Source organism: Oncorhynchus clarkii, chromosome 7 (genome assembly GCF_045791955.1).
Source record: "Oncorhynchus clarkii lewisi isolate Uvic-CL-2024 chromosome 7, UVic_Ocla_1.0, whole genome shotgun sequence".
Classification (NCBI taxonomy): Eukaryota; Metazoa; Chordata; class Actinopteri; order Salmoniformes; family Salmonidae; genus Oncorhynchus; species Oncorhynchus clarkii.
In genome coordinates, this window is record NC_092153.1 from 58,693,838 (window position 1) to 58,720,193 (window position 26,356).

General features: G+C 40.8%; 2 protein-coding genes and 1 long non-coding RNA gene across 4 annotated transcripts in view; 2 read left to right on the plus strand and 1 right to left on the minus strand.

Annotated features, from left to right (window-relative positions):
• Positions 1 to 1,437: 1,437 nt before the first annotated feature.
• On the minus strand, positions 1,438 to 12,879 carry LOC139413558 (uncharacterized). 2 transcript variants are annotated; one of them, XR_011634811.1, is made up of 3 exons: positions 12,744 to 12,879; positions 2,914 to 2,987; positions 1,438 to 2,816 (listed from the first exon to the last, which is right to left on the minus strand). It is a non-coding gene; the product is annotated as an uncharacterized lncRNA (long non-coding RNA). The 2 variants fall into 2 exon arrangements; XR_011634812.1 differs by lacking the exon at positions 12,744 to 12,879 and adding an exon at positions 12,141 to 12,536.
• Positions 12,880 to 12,895: 16 nt separating this feature from the next.
• LOC139413556 (ER membrane protein complex subunit 3) lies at positions 12,896 to 16,655 on the plus strand. The gene is made up of 9 exons (XM_071161064.1): positions 12,896 to 13,017; positions 13,729 to 13,885; positions 14,025 to 14,082; positions 14,208 to 14,301; positions 14,499 to 14,603; positions 14,864 to 14,945; positions 15,077 to 15,156; positions 15,579 to 15,661; positions 15,771 to 16,655. Exons 2-9 carry the CDS (start codon positions 13,731 to 13,733, stop codon positions 15,897 to 15,899), a joined length of 786 nt encoding a protein of 261 aa, XP_071017165.1. The 5' UTR covers positions 12,896 to 13,017; positions 13,729 to 13,730; the 3' UTR covers positions 15,900 to 16,655.
• Positions 16,656 to 17,104: 449 nt separating this feature from the next.
• Positions 17,105 to 26,356, plus strand: part of LOC139413559 (ubiquitin carboxyl-terminal hydrolase 4-like) — a 35,547-nt gene continuing 26,295 nt past the window's right edge. The window contains exon 1 of the mRNA XM_071161065.1: positions 17,105 to 17,301. Within this exon, the coding sequence (XP_071017166.1) occupies positions 17,150 to 17,301 (152 nt within the window). The 5' untranslated portion in view covers positions 17,105 to 17,149. The remainder of the gene's footprint in view (positions 17,302 to 26,356) is intronic.

Genomic DNA, 26,356 nt, shown 5'->3' on the forward strand with positions numbered 1-26,356 from the left:
CAAAGACTCAATCATGGATACTCTTACTGACAGTTGTGGCTGCTTTTCGTGATGTATTGTTGTCTCTACCTTCTTGCCCCTTGTGCTGTTGCCTGTGCTCAATAATGTTTGTTAATGTTGTGTTGCTGCCATGCTGTTGCTATTGTCGTTTTCGGTCTTTCTTTTTTAATTTATTGAATATTCGAAACATACAATATACTTGCAGTGAAGCCGCTCAACAACTACATCATACCAGTCATCCAACAGATTCCCATTCAGAGTGACAGACAGAGGCATCAAGGGTCAATGCCCTGCTCAAGTGCATGTTGACCGATCTACCACCTCCACGCTTTATGTAGTGTTGTCTCTCTTGTTGCGATGTGTATTTTGTCCTATATTTTTATTTAATTTATTTGTATTTTTAATCCCATCCCAAATGGAGGCCTTTTAGTAGGCCGTCATTGTAAATAAAAGTGTTCTTAACTGACCTGCCTAGTTAAATAAAGGTTCAATTAAAAAATATATATATATAAAAAAATAAAAGTGGCACTATAATTACCTGTCAATGTTGCATTGTCCATGTTATTTGCTCTGTCGATGCTTAACATGCATCTTTTTCTATCGCTTTTCTTGTCCGGCACAGTGCACATAATACTCATAAAACCTAGCAGTAAAACACAGAAATGGTTCCAATAGTTTACCATTTATTTTTTACAGTGAATTTTACAAACACTTTAGGTGTAGGTTTACCTTGGTGTGATGTTTTGATAACCATGTAAATCTCTGAGAAGTTGAGTATCAATATATTCACCTCACTTTATGGGAAATGCTAATTAGCAAGAGAAAACCTCAGCAAGACAAATTCCTACAAGTCATCTCTAGCCGACAGTCAGCTACCGTTCACCAGTGCAATCAGAGACCCGTGCCCAATCCATGATGAAGCCATGTGCTGTATTGAAATTAATTTAATAAAGTGTTGAACTTCTCTCCTCCTTCTCTAGCTTCACAACGTAGCCAGCTAACAGAGCAGTGGATCAAAAATAATTTTGTATTACTAATTGTTTGTACAGTGTCGGCTTGTCTTTTTCAGATCTTACGGAATGTGCACAAGACCATTAAAAAGGAGAACACCACTAAGCCTGGTCATGTGGAGAACTGCAGCTAAGGGACAAAGTTTATCCTGTGTCTGAGTGTAGCTATTAAGTTAAGTTTGAGCATCTTAACAATAAAATGTGTTCTATACAGCTGACATTCTACAAGGAAAGAGTCACTTAATCAATGACATTATCACTAACCAGATTACCCCAGATACCAGACTTCTACAAGGGACAACTCAGTTCTAGAATGTTGTCATTGATGCAAATGAATAAAAAAAAAAAAAATCAATTGACATTCAGAAATTACTTTGTTTAGATATCCAGTCTGTATTGTAATGGAATTACCAGAGACAAATCTTCAAAGGCACAATTGATTTATTCAGAGTGGTACACACATTCATAAAATCCCAAGTAATCAATTAAACGTTTATGGAAAACTGCACGTCCTCATGTGAAAATGTCAGTTTACTAAATATTCTACAGCTGTAATGTCAATCAAATTTTATATAGCACATTTCTTACAACAAATGCATTTCAAGGTGTTCAAAGTCATGCATTGAAAGGCATGTGGAACTTAACAGCCATCTTGGCACGTCTCTATAGGTGACCAGGGGATTCTCTTTACCACATGCGAATGCCCCCTGTGGAGCTCATAAGTGTAGCCATGCAGCTGCATTGGCTATTTTTGCAGTTCACAATATTGGCTGTATGGATGTGGAATGCAAGTGGAGGAAGCCAGCCGTGCCCAACCAGGTGCAGTCAGTGGAGTACCTATACCCAGCCGAAGACTACAACCCTTTGTCCCGAGAGCCCACAGAGGAGGATCTTCAGTGGCTAAGGAGCAGTCTCCAGGGCAGGTTCAGTGGAATGGCATGGCTCCTTGAACCTGACCCAGAAAAAAGGACAAGGGCACTGGGGAAATGCAGGCATCCTGGCTGGCATGGCACTATTGGTGGAGCAGCAGGCTATACGGCAGGCAACAGTTGGACAGTGCACCAACCCCAACTGGCACACCATGAGGCAAGGGAGGTTGACGGCCAGCAATTTTGGAGCAGTGGTTAGGGCCAAGCGCGTTACGTTGTCGCTTCTAAAAAGGGTCCTCAGATCATAGTCGTTGGATGCGGTGTTGTCTGTAAAGTGTAGCATAGATAACGAAGAGGAGGGCATCAAGGCATTCACAATAGCTACAAGGATGAATGTGCAGGAGTCAGTGCTTTGGGTCACGGGGTCTGGGATCCTCACCAGATGGTCTGTTGGGCACCACAGCAGTGGTGGAAGTCAAGTATTATTTTTTTAGAGGCAGTGAAGCCGAAGGACTGCTATATCCAGGAGGAAGGAGGGTCATACCACACCTGAAGACCATCCTTACTGGCACCAAGTCCAAGGTCAGCTCCACATCACTGGAAGGGACACTTGCTTCTTTGTTGGGTGGGCCACCAAAGCCTCCATCACCATTCGCATCCAGCGTGACAACCTCTGGCAGACTCATATTGCTGGAATACAGGAGGTTTTCAAGGACCACATGCTCCCAAAGTTGGCACTGCAACAGTGAACATCTGGAAATAGTTGCCTTGAGATTTTAATCCAATCTGTTGTTTTTTTTGGAGGGGGGGGTCACCGGATGGGCGTTCTCGTCGCACCTCCTGTTAGTACCCGTTCTCAGGGAAGCCAATGGTCCAAAAATATTCCACATGGAATGACGATGAGTGAGCCTGATGTTCCGCATGCCATGCCTCATGCCTAAAACATGGGGAAAAGGGGAAGTAAAGTCAAGTTCGATGCATCTACATATTCAATGTTTTACACAATATTGTATCCTATTTGAGGAGTTACTGACCTGTTCGTCCACAGGCTCGATGTGCTGTAGTCTCCACAACCGCGTCATACTGGCACAGGATGTCCACAGGATATCTTTACAGAAAACATTATATATCATAACACAAACCAACCTTGAACAATGAGACATGTGGTCCCTCAACACCCAATCTTAAGTCATAAGAACCATACTGCGCAGATATATCTTTAAATTCATTATTAAGATGGCGCCAAAAAGGATGGCTGACGTTTTGCATGCCCCTGACCAATTGTGCTATTTTGTTCGTTTTTTTTTTTTTTACTTCTTTTTGTACTTCTTTTGTACATAATGTACATAATGTTTCTGCTACCGTCTCTTATCACCAAAACTGGGAAAACATTTTTCCTTTAAACAGGTCAACATTCACAAAGCCGCAGGGCCAGATAGATTATCAGGACGTGTACTCAGAGCATGAGCGGACCAACTGGCAAGTGTCTTCACTGACATTTTCAACCTCTCCCTGACTGAGTCTGTAATACCTACATGTTTCAAGCAGACCACCATAGTCTCTGTGCCCAAGGAAGCAAAAGTAACCTGCCTAAATTATTACCACCCCGTAGCGCTCACGTCGGTAGCCATGCAAGTCTTTGAAAGGCTGGTCATGGCTCACATCAACAGCATCCTCCCAGATACCCTAGACCCACTCCAATTCGCATATCGCCCCAACAGATGACGCAATCTCAATCGCACTCCACACTGCCCTTTCCCACCTGGACAAAAGGAACACCTATGTGAGAATGCTGCTTATTGACTACAGTTCAGCATTCAACACCATAGCGCCCACGAAGCTAATGACTAAGCTAAGGACCCTGGGACTAAACACCTCCCTCTGCAACTGGATCCTAGACTTCCTGATCACCGACAACGATGAGACAGCCTTTAGGGACGTCAGAAAACTGGCCGTGTGGTGCCAGGACAACAACCTCTCCTTTAAAGTGAGCAAGACAAAGGAGCTGATCGTGGACAACAGGAAAAGGCGGGCCAAACATCAACTTAACATCAACTTGGCTGTAGTGGAGCGGGTCGAGAGTTTCAAATTCCTTCGTGTCCACATCACCAACAAACTATCATGGTCCAAACACACCAAGACAGTCGTGAAGAGGGCACGACAAAACCTATTCCCCCCAGGAGACTGAAAAGATTTGGTATGGGTCCCCAGATCCTCAAAAATGTCTACAGCTGCACTATCGAGAGCATCCTGACCAGTTGCATCACCGCCTGGTATGGAAACTGCTCGACATGTGACCATAAGGCACTACAGAGGGTAGTGCGTACTAGAGGTCGACCGATTAATCAGAATGGACGATTAATTAGGGCCGATTTCAAGTTTTCATAACAATCGGAAATCTGTATTTATTTTTTTTACACCTTTATTTAATCTTTATTTAACTAGGCAAGTCAGTTAAGAACACATTCTTATTTTCAATGACTGCCTAGGAACGGTGGGTTAACTGCCTTGTTCAGGGGCAGAACGACAGATTTTCACATTGTCAGCTCGGGGGATCCAATCTTGCAACCTTACAGTTAACTAGTCCAACGCAATAATGACCTGCCTCTCTCTCGTTGCACTCCACAAGGAGACTGCCCTTAACGCGAATGCAGTAAGCCAAGGTAAGTTGCTAGCTAGCATTAAACTTATCTTCTAAAAAACTATCAATCATAATCACTAGTTAACTACACATGGTTGATGATATTACTAGATATTATCTAGCGTGTCCTGCATTGCATATAATCTGACTGAGCATACAAGCATCTAAGTATCTGACTGAGTAGCGGTAGGCAGAAGCAGGCGCATAAGCATTCATTCAAACAGCACTTTCGGGCGTTATTTCTCTCATCACATTCCCAGTTGGTCAGAAGTTTACATACACTCAATTAGTATTTGGTAGCATTGCCTTTAAATAGTTTAACTTGGGTCAAATGTGTCAGGTAGCCTTCCACAAGCTTCCCACAATAAGTTGGGGGAATTCTGGCCCATTCCTCCTGACAGATCTGGTGGAACTGAGTCAGGTTTGTAAGCCTCCTTGCTCACACACACTTTTTCTGTTCTGCCCACAAATTTTCTATGGGATTGAGGTCAGGGCTTTGTGATGGCCACTCCAATACCTTGACTTTGTTGTCCTTACACCATTTTGCCACAACTTTGGAAGTATGCTTGGGGTCATTGTCCATTTGAAAGACCTATTTTCGACCAAGCTTTAACTTGACTCATGTCTTGAGATGTTACTTCAATATATCCACATAATCTTCCCCCTCATGATGCCATCTATTTTGTAACGTGCACCAGTCCCTCCTGCAGCAAAGCACACCCACAACATGATGCTACCACCCCCGTGCTTCATGGTTGGGAAGATGTTCTTCAGCTTGCATGCCGCCCCCTTTTTCCTCCAAACATAAAATGGTCATTATGGCCAAACAGTTCTATTTCTGTTTCATCAGACCAGAGGACATTTCTCCAAAAAGTACGATCTTTGTCCCCATGGGCAGTTGCAGGTCTACAATTTGTTTCTGAGGTCTTGGCTGATTTCTTTAGATTTCCCCACAATGTCAAGCAAAGAGGCACTGAGTTTGAAGGTAGGCATTGAAATACATCCACAGGTAAACCGCTAATTGACTCAAATGATGTCAATTAGCCTATCAGAAGTTTCTAAAGCCATGACGTCTTTTTCTGGAATTTCAAAGCGGTTTAAAGGCACAGTCAACTTAGTGTATGTAAACATCTGACCCACTGGAATTGTGATATAATTCACTGTAAGTAAAATAATCTGTCTGTAAACAGTTGTTGGAAAAATTGTGTCATGTACAAAGTAGATGTCCTAACCGACTTGCCAAAACTATAGTTTGTTAACAACAAATTTGTGGAGTGGTTGAAAAACGAGTTAATGACTCGTTAACTTCAACTGTATGTATCAAGAAGCCTTTGTCTGCCAAAATCATGTCTCCAGATGTGAATTGTTTTATACTATCAACCTAAAATAATTTCCTGCATTTCCATCATTTTCTGCATTTCCTGCACTCATTTGAGAGCATTTCCACACTGCCACGAAATGGGCAAAAATACTAGGCCTAATTTTTAACCAAATGTTGCAATTGCAATTTAAATCAAAATGGGTGGACTTTTGGAATCGTAGAATTATAATAAATATTCTATTTCCATAGTTAGAATGTAAATAATAGTGGGAACTTTGAATACAGTCTTTAACATGACAATGAATGAAAATGCCATGGACTAGTTTTTGTGATAAGGTAGGAACCAAAGTGATGTTCAGTGTTTCCTAGGGGACACTATAATCTTTGGCTACATTAAATCTTTATTCATATAGCCAACATATTCATACTTTGCCTATTCCTCTTTGATTTAGAAAATACAGTTGCACAAACATGCTGATTTAAGCCTCCACCAGTACTTGCTAGCTACATTTGCTCTGACTCAATACTCAGCTAGCTTGCCAGCTAACACAATTTAGCTTAGCTTGCTAAGAAAATACAAACTAGCTGTTTGCTGATGTAAGAAACAAACTAATATTGTAATTATAGAACGCTTGTGGATTGATATTAAGATCAAAGTGGAAACATCGTTGTCATCAACATTGTTGCATGTGTTGCATTGACCATGCAGACTGAACGAAAGTGTCTCATGGTCAATCAACAACAAATCAAATATTTATTTGTCTCGTGAAATGCTTACTTACAAGCTCTAACCAATGGTGCGGGGAAAAAAAGGTGTGTGTAGGTAAGTAAAGAAATAAAACAACAGTAAAAAGACATTTGAAAAAAAGAGTAAATAGGCTATATACAGACACCTGTTAGTCAGGCTTATTGAGGTAGTGTGTACATGTAGGTATCGCTAAAGTGACTATGCATATATGATGAAAAGAGAGTAGCAGAAGCGTAAAAAGAGGGGTTGGCGGGTGGTGGGACACAATGCAGGTAGCCCGGTTTGCCAATGTTCGGGAGCACTTATTGGTCAGGCAATTTAGGTAGTATGTACATTAATGTATAGTTAAAGTGACTATGCATATAAGAAACAGAGTAGCAGCAGCATAAAAGAGGGTGGGGGGGGCACACAATGCAAAGAATCCAGGTAACCATTTGGTTAGATGTTCAGGAGTCTTATGGCTTGGGGGTAAAAACTGTTGAGAAGCCTTTTTGTCCTAGACTTGGCACTCCGGTACCGCTTGCCATGCAGTAGTAGAGAGAACAGTCTATGACTGGGGTGGCTTGGGGTCTTTAACAATTTTTAGGGCCTTCCTCTGACACCGCCTGGTGTAGAGGTCCTGGATGGCAGGCAGCTTTGCCCCAGTGATGTACTGGGCTGTACGCACTACCCTCTGAAGTGCCTTGCAGTCGGAGGCCGAGCAATTGCCATACCAGGCAGTGATGCAACCTGTCAGGATGCTCTCGATGTTGCAGCTGTAGAACCTTTTGAGGATCTCAGGACCCATGCCAAATCTTTTCAGTCTCCTGAGGGGGAATAGGCTTTGTCGTGCCCTCTTCACAACTGTCTTAGTGTGTTTGGACCGTTCTAGTTTGTTGTTGATGTGGACACCAAGGAATTTGAAGCTCTCAACCTGCTCCACTTCAGCCCCGTCAATGAGAATGGGGACATGCTCGGTGCTCCTTTTCCTGTAGTCCACAATCATCTCCTTAGTCTTGGTTACGTTGAGGGATAGGTTGTTATTCTGGCACCATCCGGCCAGGTCTCTGACCTCCTCCCTATCACTCCTTGAGTGATAGGGTGTGGGACTAGGTCTGTATGGAAAGCGACATGGAGAGAGAGAGAGCGGAGAGGGATGACTCAAGTAGCAGAGTAAACTATAAAAATGACGTCACACACAGCACATTTAACACACCAAACATTAAAAATACCGTTATAAAAAGGTAAAGTAAAAACCCAAACCGGTCCTGCATCAATTCTGTTATATAGTAAAATACAGTATACCGCCCAGCCCTAGTTCCAAGTACTCAACAATGATGTTGAACATGTCTTTGTCTGGAAGTCATGTCTCCATCCTAAGTACTATCAGATAGCTGTGATGCTGAATACCTGTTGTGGATATACAGCAAATTCACCTTCAACTGCACTAATGTTTCAAGATGCACCTCAATGAGAACTTTCTTCAACTATGCATACAGCAGCCTCCTCCATTCTTCAGCTGCCGAGGGACTTGGATCTTCCTTTTCTGCTATGGTGGATGAGCAACCTTTTCTAGTAAATACAGGGGTATTTCTCTTTCCCACCGGAAAATGGAAGCTGCAGATCCAAGTGTTGTCACTGGGTTTCCGGTCCAACCGGGAAAAAAAGTCAAGATTTCTAGGGTAACTTGGTTGACTACTAAAATGGAAACATATATATTTAAATACCATAACCTATCAGCACATCTAATATTGTACTATGTATGAGGTTTCTGTGTTTTACATTATAGCCATTACCATATATATGATTGAATATTATCTGCTGTTGGCTTGTGTGGATGTATGTATGTATGTGTTATGCAACATAGCTGACTTGAAACATTGTTAAAAAAGTTAAGGCCATGGGCCTTTCTCATGATGGAAAAATACAGAAGACAGGACCTGTGCAATGAGTTGGGGGGACACATTCAGAGCGTGGGGTTGCAGAACATGCTGTCTTTTGTTAGATAACAGGAGCCAGGTGTGAGATAACGGTATCGAGCATGAGAGCATTGATGTTCTTCACAGCAACAGTTACATCTATCAACAGAAGCGCCATGAGCAAGTTTAAACCACGCCCAGACTCTACTCTGACAGGCCGGCTCGGAAGCCGGAACTACTACTGTCATCAGGGTATATTATAATATCTTTGTCAGGAACAAGTCAGTTCTCTGTTTTGCCCTGCGAGGTGGGACAGAGAGCCCGTATATACGAAAATGGCATTTACCACTTATTGCTTAGCTAATAAAAAATACATAGTATACAATCGGTGACTCATTGTCATATTTATCCTGATACCAGATTCGAATTGACGCAAATCTAACATATGTGGATGGGACATTTCTGTGGGATGGAGGAATCATCTGGAATGCTCAAACAAGATGATCAGGACAGTCTAGTGTACCTTTTGCCCGAAGAGGTTAAGTATTGCGATGAGCTATACAGCTGTACTTATTCTAATTCTCCAGAAAGTTAAAACCCTCTTCTGTGAGGTCCCTGAGGAGGACCAACAGTGGTAGGGGTAGCGTCTGAAAGGTACTGAGATGCAGGGATGGAACATAAGGATTTTGGGCACTGGCCAGAAGACCACAATTTTTCTTCTAGCCCAGGTAACATTCAGGTCATAAGTCTGTGGCATGCACTGTTTGCAAAGGCAACATTTCACTGCTGTGCCACGCTAGTTTGGCATAGTCTACTAGCCCATTCTGAAAAGTACTAGCCTTGGGCTAGCTTACTTTCAATCCCAGGTTGACATTTCTAATGGACTTCACAAATCAAATCAAATGAATTTGTCACATACACATGGTTAGCAGATGTTAATGCGAGTGTAGCGAAATGCTTGTGCTTCTAGTTCCGACAATGCAGTAATAACCAACGAGTAATCTAACCTAACAATTCCAAAACCCCTACCTTATACACACACAAGTGTGAAGGGATAAAGAATATGTACATAAAGATATATGAATGAGTGATGGTACAGAACGGCATAGGCAAGATGCAGAAGATGGTATCGAGTACAGTATATACATATGAGATGAGTAATGTAGGGTATGTAAACAAAGTGGCATAGTTTAAAGTGGCTAGTGATACATGTATTACATAAAGATGCAGTAGATGATATAGAGTACAGTATATACATATACATATGAGATGAATAATGTAGGGTATGTAAACATTATATTAAGTAGCACTGTCATTTGATTAGTCATATACAACAGATGCACTCGTGGAACAAAACCATTTCTGTATTTTGTATGGGGAAAATATTGAGCCCACAAGTCCTTTGTGAGCCAGCTAGCCACTTTTCCACGTGGTAACATGCTAGCTAATGTTAGACCACTAGGGTAGGGATAATTAGCTAACATTTAGCTAGCTAGTTACGTTTGCTCATCATTCGTGTAGTCAGTCTTTTCCCCAGAACCCACGGGTGGTGACACGCTAGCTGGTCCACAATGTTAGCACTAATCGCAAATTTTAGGCACATTCCCTAGTACGCCTGTCAGGAATGTCCAACTACACCACTGAGATACAGTGTAATGTTAGCTAGCTAATGTAGCCAACTAGTCAACCAAGGTGCCTAACTATCTAGCCCAACAAGCGATATTTAGCTAGGGGGCTAACGTTAGCTAGCATGTCACCATGTGAAAAAGTATGACTACACAAACGGTGAGCTAACGTTAACTAGCTGGCTAGCTCACAAAGGACTTGTCAATAATACGTTCACAACAGTCATTATGCTAGCCTATGCTGAATTTTTTTTTTTTTACTTTTAAGGAAGGTTACTTAACCTGAGTTAAGTACATGTACAGTTGAAGTCGGAAGTTTACATACACTTAGGTTGGAGCCATTAAAACTTGTTTTTCAACCACTCCACAAATTTCTTGTTAGCAAACTATAGTTTTGGTAAGTCAGTTAGGACATCTACTTTGTGCATGACACACGTCATTTTTCCAAGAATTGTTTAGACAGACTATTTCACAATTCCAGTGGGTCAGAAGTGTATATACACTAAGTTGACTGTGCCTTTAAACAACTTGGAAAATTCCAGAAAATTATGCAATGGCTTTAGAATAATAGGCTAATTGACATAATTTGAGTCAGTTGGAGGTGTACCTGTAGATGTATATCAAGGCCTACCTTCAAACTCAGTGCCTTTTTGCTTGACATCATGGGAAAATCAAAAGAAATCAGCCAAGACCTCAGAAAAAAAATTGTAAACATCCACAAGTCTGGTTCATCCTTGTGAGGAATTTCCAAATGCCTGAAGGTACCACGTTCATCTGTACAAACAATAGTACGCAAGTATAAACACCATAGGACCACGCAGCCGTCATACCGCTCAGGAAGGAGATGCGTTCTGTCTCCTAGAGATGAACATACTTTGGTGCGAAAAGTGCAAATCAATCCCAGAACAACAGCAAAGGACCTTGTGAAGATGCTGGAGAAAACAGGTAGAAATGTATCTATATCCACAGCAAAACGAGTCCTATATCGACATAACCTGAAAGGCCACTCAGCAAGGAAGAAGCCACTGCTCCAAAACCGCCATAAAAAAGCCAGACTACAGTTTGCAACTGCATATGGGGACAAAGATCATACTTTTTGGAGAAATGTCATCTGGTCTGATGAAACAAAAATAGAACTGTTTGGCCATAATGACCATCGTTATGTTTGGAGGGGGAAAAAAGGGGAGGCTTGCAAGCCGAAGAACACCATCCCAACCGTGAAGCACGAGGGGTGGCAGCATCATCTTGTGGGGCTGCTTTGCTGCAGGAGGGACTGGTGCACTTCACCAAATAGATGACATCATGAGGAAAGAAGAGTATGTGGATATATTGAAGCAATATCAAGACATGAGTCAGGAAGTTAAAGCTTGGTCGAAAATGGGTCTTCCAAATGGACAATGACCCCAAGCATACTTCCAAAGTTGTTACAAAAAGGCTTAAGGACAACAAAGTCAAGGTATTGGAGTGACCATCACAAAGCCCTGACCTCAATCCCATAGAAAACTTGTGGGCAGAACTGAAAAAGTGTGTGCGATCAAGGAGGCCTACAAACCTGACTCAGTTACACCAGCTCTGTCAGGGGGAATGGGCCAAAGTTCACCTAACTTATTGTGGGAAGCTTGTGGAAGTCTACCTGAAACGTTTGACCCAAGGTAAACAGTTTAAAGGCAATGCTACCAAATACTAATTGAGTGCATGTAAACTTCTGTCCCACTGGGAATGTTATGAAAGAAAGAAATAAAAGCTGAAATAAATCATTCTCTCTACTATTATTCTGACATTTCACATTCTTAAACTAAAGTGGTGATCCTAACTGACCCAAGACATGGAATTTTGACTAGAATTAAATGTCAGGAATTGTGAAAAATTGAGTTTAAAATGTATTTGACTAAGGTGTATGTAAACTCCTGACTTCAACTAAACCTACAGTCAGTGTTAATCTAGCTAATTTTCTAAAGTATCTACCAAAAACAACAGCTCTTTGACCTAAACAAAATAGCTTGTGAGCAGCTAGCAAACAGGGCTTACTTTATCGCGACAAAATGCATGTGTGCTTATTGGAGTAGTGGTTACAATCTGCTACATAGCACAGAACCACCCTTGCTACTAATCGACGGAGATACCCGAGGTTAGTTACAAGTCCATGGCAAAAAATGTTTTAATGCAAAGGTAGCTAGCTAGGTAATTTGAAAAATGCTAAACAAGAATACTCACAAGAAGTACACTATCAAATATTTACATGAGAAAAAACTAAAAAAAGGCTATAATATCTACTTGCTATGTTACTTACTACTTGCCGATGAGTTTACATGGAGTAATGTATGTTTTTCCTCACCCTGCACCTTAATAAATATTTGTTTCTTATGTTATATCATGGAGGTCACGTTTAAGGTGTATGCCTCCCCCTACTGTGCTGGAGTGTGCAATTAATACAAGTCTACCTAATTCTGCACTACGAAGATAATAGAATGTCAAAGTCAAATAAATCCCTACTATTACACCCGCAATAACAAGACTTAACCTCCACATTGCTCCCACATTCACCGAGTTCTGTATGAAAGTCACATTAGCGGTTAATTAGCGGTAAATTTTTTAGGGTTAATTACAGGGGAACATATTGATAAAAGTTACCTTGTCCCATAGAGATTTGCACGGTTAACAAAACGTCACGCCTGGGTAAGCCTACACGAAACACAGACCTTGCATGGGGTAGTTCTAAAATCCGCTAGGGAAAAATGAATGGTGGAAAACGATTGGAACCATTTTTCGGGTTTTGCCGCTAGGTTTTATGGGTATTATGACGCGTCCACTGTGCCGGACTATAGACAGTACCCTAATTAGCATAGCAACGTCCGAGATATGTAACCACGACACACGTCTTTGCCAAACGAAATAGCTACATTCGGTAAGATAAACATCAAACACGGCAGCGATTTGTTTCCTAACCGGTTGAATCGTGTATTATTAGCTAGCTGTAGCATCTTTCAACCTACTCATTCTCTCTCGGCTAGCTAACAGTCAGTAGTAGCTAGATAGTTGCTAGCCAGCCAGCTCTTTCCAGCAGCTCTTCTAGCTAGCTAAAGTACTGTTATTCTGTTTTTGGAAATTGGCAAGAATGCCAAGATGGTACATGTTAACAGTATAAGTTATATAGTTAGCTGACTAGTTGTGCATTCACAAGTAGCTTCCTATACGACCAAATTGACAGTAACGTACTGACAGGTATTTGATGTAGCTACTGTAACTAGCTAACGTTAGCTCGTAGTAGCTAGCTAACATGGTGGTGCCAGTGAATCAGTCAGTAAGCTAAAATATGCGATTCATTGTTCGCTAGCTAGCTAACGTTAGCAACTTTGGAAACAGGAGTAACGTTATATTGCTGCACTGTCCAGTTTGTTAGACGCCAAAATGCTTGTGCAATGCATTCACCAGGGCCCTGTTTCCCAAAGGTATCTTATTAAGTTAAGGATAAGTTCGTCGTTGGGAAACCGGGCCCAGTTCTCTCGAAACATAGTGCTGCTATTAACTTACTTCCATTTTCAAGATTTTGTCATATCAGAAGTTATTCCTATGAAACCTGCTCTTACACATGTTCTCTATCTTATCACCTTGCTAGATATGGCTGAGCCTGAGCTTCTGCTGGATTCCAATATCAGACTTTGGGTGGTCTTGCCCATTGTCTTCATCACTTTTCTTGTTGGGGTGATTCGACATTATGTCTCCATTTTGCTTCAAAGTGACAAGAAGCTGACATTAGAGCAGGTATCAGACAGGTAAGGGTATTGTAAGCATGTAGCCCTGCCTAGATGGTGTGTGCATTGACCGTTTATAAAAAGGCTTTCAGAACATGTAGGGTTAAAGTAGAAATGTCACCGTAAGTTTGTTTTTGACATATTCCTCTCCAATATTCAGCCAGGTTCTCATCAGGAGCAGAATCCTCAGAGAGAATGGGAAGTACATTCCAAAACAGGTGAGATCAATGTTGGATATACCATAAAACACTGATTTGCACTGTTTGACTCTTCAAGTTTTTTTGTTTTTTTTAAGTGTAGGCTAGTTGCGCTCAGACTTTGAGAATTCTCTCTTTTACTTCAGTCATTTTTGATGAGGAAGTTTTACTTCAATAATCAAGAAGATGGATTCTTCAAAAATACCAAAAGAAAGGTTGTTCCTCCCTCCCCAATGACAGGTGAGCATAAGAGAATCACATCATTCCTTCTCATATAATCCTATTCTCATACCATGATAGGCAGGTATTGGGCCGTGTATCACAATTAAACCCTGCCACATGATATGGAGCATATTATTTCTAATAGCGCACCATTTACAACTCAGTTTGTTTGCGATTGTACTCTGTAAAGCTACGCTAACTGTTTCTTTGTCCAGACCCCAGCATGCTGACAGACATGATGAAAGGCAATGTGACCAATGTTCTTCCCATGATCCTCATCGGAGGCTGGATTAACTGGACCTTCTCAGGGTTTGTCACAAGTAAGTGACATCCTCCTCACTCACTGCACTGAGACTGGGTTGTTTGGATGATGATTGTCACTAGAGAGCTTCGATATCAACTTTATTTTATGGTACAGAAATTACCAGGTATTTACTAAGAAATTGCATGGTTAAATTGTTATTAACCTATGAATAACAGTAGTATATAATTAAGTTAGTTTCTTTGCTATAAGCAGTTTGTTCTACATTTGAATTGCCAAACTTACAATGTTCTCTAACTATTTTCTTGTTCCTCACAGCCAAGGTTCCATTTCCTCTCACCCTGCGCTTCAAGCCCATGTTGCAACAAGGAATCGAGCTACTCTCACTTGATGCATCCTGGTTAGTTGAGGAAATACATACTTGTTAAATTATCTGAGTTCCGTGAAGTTAATATGGTATTATTGCCTCTGAGTCCTTTTGCTAGTGTAAGCATTGATGAATTACAACCTCACCCTCATTTATGTTTTAAGGGTGAGCTCAGCGTCGTGGTATTTCCTGAATGTGTTTGGGCTGCGAAGCATGTACTCCTTAATTCTAGGACAAGATAATGGTAATTTTCATCAAACTTCATAATTCAGTTGAGTTTTTCCTGCAAAGGTTACTGATGCATGTGTTTCTGTAAACTAGATGTGACAGAATTGAATCATAGTTTGTAACCAACTTACAGCAGTATTTGTTATCAAAAGCAATAGGTAATTGACAGAAGGTCATTGACTTGATTTGAGGCAACAACAAATAATTTGGAGAAATGAGACTTCTAGTAGGCAAGCTGTCTTGCCTTGATTTGATAATAGACATGTCTGCAACCATTCAGTGTCATGTCAGCAGCAAGGCTGGTTTGAATGGAACATGATTCCATAATGTCAACTATGTTGAAGTGGCAGGCCTCCAATTCTTAACAGTCCTGGTTTTGTCATTAAAGCGATATGAAATAACAAGAGTGTTGATGCTGGTGTAATGTGACACATGCAGGTGCAGACCAGTCCAGGATCATGCAGGAGCAGATGAGTGGTGCTGCCATGGCCATGCCTGCAGACACCAACAAAGCCTTCAAGGTAGAGTTGTCTACTCTTGATAACATTGACTTACTCTCCATGGTGAATTAAATTCCTACAGGTCCCAGCAGAATCATCTGACAGACAGATGTTTATTTCCCCCTTTTAGGCAGAATGGGAGGCACTTGAGCTAACTGACCACCAGTGGGCACTGGAGAATATTGAGGAGGAGCTGATGAGCAGGGAACTGGATCTGGATGGAATGTTCAGTAAGGAGTTACCAACGGGTATCTTCTGATTGCCAGTTCATTACTGCAGGGAACCTGCCGCTGGACAACATTTTAGTTTTACTTAAAGTGGCTGACTTTGAGTTTTTCTAGGAAATGACATAGAGAATGATGTCTACATTAATTTCAGTGCCATCATTGTCCATTTAATTTTAATTGGAGATTAATAGTAGATTAATTAACAGAAAACATTATAGTACCAATACTTTTAACTATTTGGAAGATTCAGTGTCAGCTATGTAAAACTCATTACAAAAAAGGATAATAGTAATGGAAAACTTAGAAATAATGTACTGTCAAAAACAAAACATTTAAAAGGTGAATGAAAATGTGTTGTATCACCACTTTGAATCATGTTTGACCTTGTAGTCTGATTCCACCTACCTGCCATTTGTTTGGTCATACTTGTTGGTTATTTGTGAGCTTGTCGTAAAAAAAAAAGGGTTTAAATATTATTAGTAACTAAACCCATTTGTAAGAGTTGGCTCTTAGCAACATAAGACAACTAGGTGTTGAAGTAAAAACAACAACAATTAAACATGGTCATTGCTGATGATTAAATTCCAGTTAACAATCTTTTATCATTCCTCTTTGAGTTTGTGTGCAGCATCCTGTCATGGCTGACATTAGGCAAATCTAGACATTGGGTGCTGGAAAACTACTGTTTGTGATAGTTTTATGCAATGTGTCATTTTTTATATTTATTTCTCCCAATTTATTTTTTAACATTTCCCTTGTGTTTTTGTATAAAGACTGTTTTGACTAAATTGCAGTTGAGTTTTATTTACCTCTTAATTGCAAAGAGACACAAGGAACCCAGTTGTCATGGCAATGGCTTGGGACCTTTCTGAAGACAGCAAACACTGAAGGCATCATTTAGCTATCTGACTGTCGTGAACTTTTAATCTAAGAAAATTGTAAGCAAAGTATTTGCCTACCAAGTTGATGATAGTAATTACAGATAGTTCCAATACATTAAGAAGTTGCTGCTACTTTAGTGGAGCCATATACCGTCGAGCTCCAGCAACTTTCTGCGGTTTCTACTAGATATCACAGCCACAAAGTAAAATTGGGTAGGGTTAGGTTTAAATATGAATTTTAGGAAATGTAATTTAAAAAATGGGGGTGTTAATGACTTTGTGGCTGTGGTAACTAGTGATGACCCCCCAGATCACGGAAACAGCAAATCTCACCAACATTGTGGTGCTCGTGCATCCGCGGTTCTTCTACTGCGCGTTCACGATTCCGGCTCACTCGCTGCATGATGGCCGAGGGAGGCGGACCCGAGTCGGGTAGCGCGGCAGACCCCGAGCCCGAGTCTGTAGCCGCTCAAATACCGACACCTTCAACCGAGAGTCAAAAACAGAGTATTGGAACACTTCTCAAAACAACTCTACGAAAGAGCGACGAGTGGTAAGGAAGTGTTTTGAATGTATCTTTAGCAGCTAGACAATAGCTACGGTAATGTTAGCTAGGCTAGCTACTTTTCAGTTCACGGGAACTAACGTTAGCCAGCTAGCTACCCAGTAGCATAGGCCTGTCAAGAGACGGGTAAACCGGTTCCTATTGCATTGAACGGGAAATCGTTTGATTTGTGGGGTTAGTTGGGCCAGAGTAGACATGTGACTAACATTAACAACTTCACGTTTCTTCTCGCCCGATAGTTACTGTAGCTAGTGCAAGCTAGTTGGCTAGCTAGTTGTACTTAGTTAATAACTAAGGTTAGCTAGCCGGCAAGCTATCCAAGCGAAGGCATTGCGCAAGTTAACTCTGTCTACTCACATTAGCTTGCTAGCCGGCTAACTAGTTACGACATGACGAGGTGTCGTCAAAAGGCCCCTGTTCAATGCGATAACGAGTGACTGCGAAGTAATGTTATCTAGCTAACGTTAGCTATTTTACAAGCTAACTAATGCTTTGTCATTGAAACTGGATAACACCCAGCGACTGGCCCTCTCAGATATTCAGTTGCCAAGGCCACAGGTTTCCAGTTAAGATCTTTGCAAGGTTTTAACTTTAACTAGCCATATCCATACTGAACAACAAGGGACGGGAAACAACCAATGTGGGCTCAGTAGAGCAAGGCTAACCAGACAGGCACTACCAGTACCTGCGACTATTAAACACTGAATCCCTGAACACGTTGTCTTGAGACAGCAAGCTGCCGGGTCATAACGTTGGGTTTGTTATGGTACATCTAAATAACCTTAACCTAAATAAACATGTTGTGAATTTAGCTAAGTAAGCAATCGTTTTAGTTGGGATCGATGGAAAGTATGAAATGTTTTTGGGGCAAGGCTTACAGACAACTTCGATTGTTTTGGCCTTCGAGTCTTTCTAAACAGGGCAATGTCAACTGGGTAGGTGTTTTTAGCAACGCAGGTGTACAGTGCCTTCAGAAATTATTCACACCCCTTTACTTTTCCCACATTTTGTTGCTACAGTCTGAGTTTAAAATAGATTAAATGTAGATGTCTCATTGATCTACACAACACCCAATAATGTCAGTGAAATTTTGTTTGTCGAATTAAAAAATAATAGTAATACAAAATGAGAAGCTGAAATGTCTTGAGTGACTAAAGTATTCTACCCCTTTGTTATGGTAAAATTGTTATTAACAAATTGCATCATATGTTGCATGGACTTATTCTGTGTTGATTAATAGTGGTTAACATGATTTTCGATTAACTAATCCATCTCTGTACTCCACACAAACAATTATCTGTAAGGTCCCTCAATCGAGTAGGGAATTAAAAGCACAGATTCAACCACAAAGACCAGGGAGTTTTTTTTCAATGCCTTGCAAAGAAGGGTTAAAAACCAAATTTAAAAAAGTAGATGCTGAATATCCCTTTGAGCATGGTGAAGTTATTCATTTCACTTTGGGTGGTGTATCAATACACACAGTCACTACAAAGATACCAGAGTCCTTCCTAACTCAGTTGCCAGAGAGGCAGGAAACTACTCAGGGATTTCACCTTGAGGCCAATGTTGACTTTATAACAGTTAGTTTAATGGCTATGATAAGAGAAAACACTGTATAGATCAACAACATTGTAATTACTACACAATGCTAAGCTAATTGACAGAGTGAAAATAAGGAAGCCTGTACAGAATAAAACATATTCCAAAACATGCATCCTGTTTGTAACAAGGCGCTTAAGTAACACTGCAAATAAATTACTGTTGTCCTGAATACAACGCGTTATGTTTGGGGCAAACAACACATCTCTGAATACCACTCTTCATAATTTCAAGCATGGTGGTGGCTGCATCATGTTATGGGTATGCTTGTCATCAGCAAGCACTAGGGTGTTTTTTGGGGGGAGATAAAAATGAAACGGCAAAATCATAGAGGAAAACCTGGTTCAGTCTGCTTAGTGCTTTCCAACACACTGGGAGACAAATTCACCTTTCAGCAGGACAATAACCTAAAACGCAAGGCCAAATATACACTGGATTTGCTTACCAAGACGACTTTGAATGTTCCTGAATGGCATAGTTACAGTTTTGACTTATCGGCTTAAATCTATGGCAAGACTTAAATACCTATCAATGAACAACAATCAACTTGACAGAGCTTGAAGAATTCAAAAAATAATTATGTGCAAATATTGAACAATCTAGGTGTCTGTTCACATTAGCTTGCTAGCCGGCTAACTAGTTACGACATAACGAGGTGTAGTCAAAAAGCCCCTGTTCAATGCGATAACGAGTGACTGCGAAATAAAGTTAACTAGTTAGCTATTTTACATGCTAGCTAATGCTTTGCATTTGAACTGGATACCCTAAAAGACTCTCAGCTGTAATCAGCACTAAAGTTGCTTCGACAAAGTATTGAATACTCTACACAGTGAATACTAATACAAATTAGATGAATGTATTTAATTTTCAATACATTTGCGAACATTTCTAAAAACATGTTTTTACTTTGATTATGGGGTATTGTGTATAGATGGGTGAGAACGGAAAAAAACGATTTAATCCGTTTTGAACTAACACAAAATGTGTATGAATCCTTTCTAAAGGCACTGTATTTACATACACTAGCATTGGTTTAAACTGTATTGGGTTGCACAAAAACAGTTAGTGGGAAGCGAAGTTAAATACAACTCCATTTCAACTTACTGTTCCGGAGGGCAGGATTGTTGGGTATTTGAGGCCAAATATTTTAAAGGATGGTATTAATAAACATACTTTCCAGACGTTGGTGTGTTGTAGACCCACTCCCTCTGCTTACCTCATGAGCTCCCAAGTGGCACAGTGGTCTTAGACACTGCATCTCAGTGCAAGAGGCGTCACTGCAGTACCTGGTTTGAATCCAGGCTGCATCACATCTGGCCGTGATTGGGAGTCCCATAGGTTGGCGCACAATTGGCCCAGTATCGTCCGGGGTAGGCCATCATTGTACATCAGAATTAGTTCTTAACTGACTTGCCTAGTTAAATATAAAAATATGTAAAAAATAAGTCCCCCACAAGTTTTTTTTTTTTGTCTTCATATGATGCACGTGCAGGACTTTTATTTTGACATGAGGTAACCAGAGTCAACAGACCCACTTTTGGAAAATCTGTTAATACGATCCTTTAGATATTTTGTCTGAAATTCCCCCATTATAATGACCAACTCTCCTGCCCACTGGCACAGTGAATTAAAATGGAATTCAATTTCATTTCTGGCTTCCCATGGAATGTCTTTGTGCAACCCAATACAATTGACAGCAACGCTAGTGTATGTAAATATACCGCGTTGCTAAACACACCTATCAGCTGGGCAGCTATGGGCTATCTGACAGACTATGGCTGAATTTACACAGGCAGCCCAATTTTTTTTTTGTTGCCACCAATTGATCTTTTGACCAAACAGATCTGATGTTTTGTCAATAATTGCGCAAAAGATCAAAATTGGCCTGGCTGTGTAAACCGAGCCTAGTATGCTGACTCCTGACCTCATTTTAAACACAGCTGAGCTGGGCATTGTAAAGGCTTTAGTTGCATTACCATGTGTCTCATTTAAAGTACACCTAGCTAATTTAGTCACAAAGTTCTCAATTCTAATAAGGGTTCTTTAGAAATAAAGTTTCCCTTGCCTGGGCTTTGGACCATGTGTAATCCTGCTTGAGATGAGATTAAAGACATCCTAGCTCACTGTTACTATATGTGAATGTGACCTAGAGCGCAAGACAGTTTGTTTTGGAGTTGCATAATATGTTGACAGATTAATACTAACACTAACCAGGTTTCCATTCTACCTTTTTATGCAAGTAAAGTACATTTTGGATAAATGTCATGACGGGCCTGATGGAAAAATTACTTTTTTTGTTAAACTTTCCCAATGCCGAAAATACTAAATACGCTAGACAACGTGTCATCCTTTTTGTGTCAGTAAAATCAACAGTGCAAGAAATGTTGGTGTAAAGGTTTTTTTAATGCACAAATATTGATATAACATTCATATCGATGTAAACTGAGTCACACGATGACGTGTGGTCCTCCCACTATGGCTCTTAAAGGAAGCATGCAGTTTATTAGGCTACAGATAAATTATATTAAAGATCCCAGAAATGTTCTAAACACATAAAAAAAGCTTCTCATGTTGTGCACAAATTTGTTAACATCCCTGTTAGTGAGCATCTCTCATTTGCCAAGATAATCCATCCACCTGACAAGTGTGGCATATCAAGAAGCTGATTAAACAGCATGATCTTTACACAGGTGCCCCTTGTGCTGGGGACAATAACACAATGCCACAGATGTGGCAAGTTTTGAGGGAGTGTGTAATTGGCATGTTGACAGCAAGCATGTCCACCAGAGCTGTTGTCGGGATTTAATTTCTCTACCATAAGCCTTCATGTGGGCGAGCGGTTTGCTGATGTCAACGTTGTGAACAGAGTGCCCCTTGGTGGCGGTGGAGTTATGGTATGGGCAGGCATACGCTACAGACAAAAACACAATTGCATTTTATCGATGGCAATTTGAATCAGAGGTCGACCGATTATTTTTTTATTTTTTATTTTACCTTTATTTAACCAGGTAGGCAAGTTGAGAACAAGTTCTCATTTACAATTGCGACCTGGCCAAGATAAAGCAAAGCAGTTCGACAGATACAACAACACAGAGTTACACATGGAGTAAAACAAACATACAGTCAATAATAAAGTATAAACAAGTCTATATACAATGTGAGCAAATGAGGTGAGAAGGGAGGTAAAGGCAAAAAAGGCCTTGGTGGCAAGGTAAATACAATATAGCAAGTAAAACACTGGAATGGTAGTTTTGCAATGGAAGAATGTGCAAAGTAGAAATAAAAATAATGGGGTGCAAAAGAGCAAAATAAATAAATAAATTAAATACAGTTGGGAAAGAGGTAGTTGATAGGGCTAAATTATAGGTGGGCTATGTACAGGTGCAGTAATCTGTGAGCTGCTCTGACAGTTGGTGCTTAAAGCTAGTGAGGGAGATAAGTGTTTCCAGTTTCAGAGATTTTTGTAGTTCGTTCCAGTCATTGGCAGCAGAGAACTGGAAAGAGAGGCGGCCAAAGAAAGAATTGGTTTTGGGGGTGACTAGAGAGATATACCTGCTGGAGCGTGTGCTACAGGTGGGAGATGCTATGGTGACCAGCGAGCTGAGATAAGGGGGGACTTTACCTAGCAGGGTCTTGTAGATGACATGGAGCCAGTGGGTTTGGCGACGAGTATGAAGCGAGGGCCAGCCAACGAGAGCGTACAGGTCGCAATGGTGGGTAGTATATGGGGCTTTGGTGACAAAACGGATTGCACTGTGATAGACTGCATCCAATTTGTTGAGTAGGGTATTGGAGGCTATTTTGTAAATGACATCGCCAAAGTCGAGGATTGGTAGGATGGTCAGTTTTACAAGGGTATGTTTGGCAGCATGAGTGAAGGATGCTTTGTTGCGAAATAGGAAGCCAATTCTAGATTTAACTTTGGATTGGAGATGTTTGATATGGGTCTGGAAGGAGAGTTTACAGTCTAACCAGACACCTAAGTATTTGTAGTTGTCCACGTATTCTAAGTCAGAGCCGTCCAGAGTAGTGATGTTGGACAGGCGGGTAGGTGCAGGTAGCGATCGGTTGAAGAGCATGCATTTAGTTTTACTTGTATTTAAGAGCAATTGGAGGCCACGGAAGGAGAGTTGTATGGCATTGAAGCTTGCCTGGAGGGTTGTTAACACAGTGTCCAAAGAAGGGCCGGAAGTATACAGAATGGTGTCGTCTGCGTAGAGGTGGATCAGAGACTCACCAGCAGCAAGAGCGACCTCATTGATGTATACAGAGAAGAGAGTCGGTCCAAGAATTGAACCCTGTGGCACCCCCATAGAGACTGCCAGAGGTCCGGACAACAGACCCTCCGATTTGACACACTGAACTCTATCAGAGAAGTAGTTGGTGAACCAGGCGAGGCAATTATGATTTTTCAACGCCGATACGGATTATTGGAGGGCCAAAAAAGCCGATACAGATTAATCGGCCATTTTTTTTATTTGTAATAATGACTATTACAACAATACTGAATTAACACTTATTTTAACTTAAATCAATTTAGCCTCAAATAAATAATGAAAGATGTTCAATTTGGTTTAAATAATGCAAAAACAAAGTGTTGGAGAAGAAAGTAATGTGTGCCATGTAAAATATGTGTGCCATGTAAAAATTTGTGCCATGTAAAAAGCTAACGTTTAAGTTAATATGAAAGTTGGTGGTTCCTTTTAACATGAGACTTCAATATTCCAAGGTAAGAGGTTTTAGGTTGTAGTTAATATAGTATTTATAGGACTATTTCTCTCTACCATTTGTATTTCATATACCTTTAACTATTGGATGTTCTTATAGGCACTATAGTATTGCCAGTGTAACAGTATAGCTTCCATCCCCCTCCTTGCCCCTGGGCTCGAACCAGGAACACATAGACAACAGCAACACTCGAAGCATCGTTACCCATCGCTCCACAAAAGCCGCGGCCCTTGCAGCGCAAGGGGAATAACTACTCCAAATCTAAAAGCGAGTGACGTTTGAAACATTATTAGCGCACACCCAGCTAACTAGCTAGCCATTTCACATTGGTTACACCAGCCATTAAGCTGATAGGCTTGAAGTCATAAACAGCGCTGTGCTTGCGAAGAGCTGCTGGCAAAATGCACGAAAGTGCTGTTTGAATGAATGATAACGGGCCTGCTGCTGCTCAGTTCGACTGCTCTATCAAATCAGACTTAATTATAACATAATAACACACAGAAATACGAGCCTTTGGTCATTAATATGATCGAATCCGGAAACTATCATTTCAAAAACAAAACGTTTATTATTTCAGTGAAATACGGAACCATTTGGTATTTTATCATCCCTAAGTCTAAATATTCTTGTTACATTGTACAACCTTCAATGTATGGCATAATTACGTAAAATTCTGTCAACTTAGTTCGCAAGAGCCAGGCAGCCCAAACTGTTGCATATACCCTGACTCTGCGTGCAATGAACGCAAGAGCAATGACACAATTTCACCTGGTTAATATTGCCTGTTAAACTGGATAAGTAGTTATAACTAGTGATAATGATTGATTGTTTTTTATAAGGTAAGTTTAATGCTAGCTAGCAATTTACCTTGGCTTCTACTACATTCGCGTAACAGGCAGGCTACTCGTGGAGTGCAATGGTTAGAGCGTTGGACTAGTTAACTGTGCGGTTGTAAGGGGCGAGTGTTGGGCTAATAACCGAAAGGCTGCAAGTTCAAACCCCAGAGCTGACAAGGTACAAATCTGTCGTTCTGCCCCTGAACAAGGCAGGGGCAGAATGTTCCTAGGCTGTCATTGAAAATAAGAGTTTGTTCTTAACTGACTTGCCTAGTTAAATAAAGGTCAATTAAATTAAATAAGATTGGAACCCCTGAGCTGACGAGGTGAAAATCTGTTGTTTTGCCCCTGAACAAGGCAGTTAACCCACAGTTCCTAGGCAGTCATTGAAAATAAGAATGTGTTCTTAACTGACTTGCGTAGTTAAATAAAAGGTATAACATTTAAAAAAATATAATAATAATAATCGGAAATCAGTGCCCAAAAATACCGATTTCCGATTGTTATGAAAACTTGAAATCGGCCCTAATTAATCAGCCATTCCGATTAATTGGTCGACCTCTAATTTGAATGCACAGAAATACCTTGATGGTATCTGACCAACCGATGCATACAGTGCATTCGGAAAGTACTCAGACCTTCACCTTTAACACATTTTGTTATGTGACGGCCTTATTCTAAAATAGATGAAATCGTGTTTTCTTTATCTACACACACTACTCCATAATGACAAAGCAAAACAGGTTTTTAGAAATGTTGGCGAATTTATTAAATAAACTGAAATCTCATTTACAAAAGTATTCAGACCCTTTACTCAGTACTTTTTTGAAGCACCTTTGGCAGCGATTGCAGCCTCAAGTCTTCTTGGGTAGGATGCTACAAGCTTGGCACACCTGTATTTGGGAAGTTTCTCCCATTCTTCTCTGCAGATCCTCTTAAGCTCTGTCAGGTTGGATGAGGAACTTTGCTGCACAGCTATTTTCAAATCAAGTTTTATTGGTCACATGCTTAGCAGATGTGTTTACGGGTGTAGCGAAATGCTAGTGTTTCTAGCTCTGACAGTGCTGTAATATCTAACAAGTAATATCTAACAATTTCACAACATATACCCAATACACACACATTTAACTAAAGGAATGGAATTAAGAATATATCAAATATGTGGATGAGCAATATCAGAGTGGCATAGACACAGTAGAATAGAATACATTAAATAAATACGAGATGAGTAATGCAAAATATGTTAACATTAACGTGACTAATGTTCCATTTATTAAAGTGGCCAGTGATATCAAGTCTATGTATATAGGCAGCAGCCTCTGTGCTAGTGATGGTTATTTTAACAGTCTAATGACCTTGAGTTAGAAGCTGTTTTTCAGTCTCGGTCCCAGCTTTGATGCACCTGTACTGACCTCACCTTCTGGATGATAATGGGATGAACAGGCAGTGGATCGGGTGGTTGTTATCCTTGATGATCTTTTTGGCCTTCCTGTGACATCGGGTGCTGTAGGTGTCCTGGAGGGCAGGTAGTTTGCCCCGGTGATGTGTTGGGCATACCACACCACCCTCTGTGAGTCTGTAAAAGTTGGTGAGGGTTTTAGGTGCCAAACCAATTTGTTTTCAGCCTCCTGAGGTTGAAGATGCTGTGTTGCGCCTTCACCACACTGTCTGTGTGGGTGGACCGTTTCAGTTTGTCAGTGATGTGTACGCCGAGGAACTTGAAGCTTTCCACCTCTCCACTGCAGTCCCGTTGATGTGGATAGAGGGGTGCTCCCTCTGCTGTTTCCTGGAGTTCCACGATCATCTTCTTTGATTTGTTGACATTGAGTGAGAGGTTATTTTCCTGGCACCACACTCTGAGCCCTCACCACCTTCCTGTA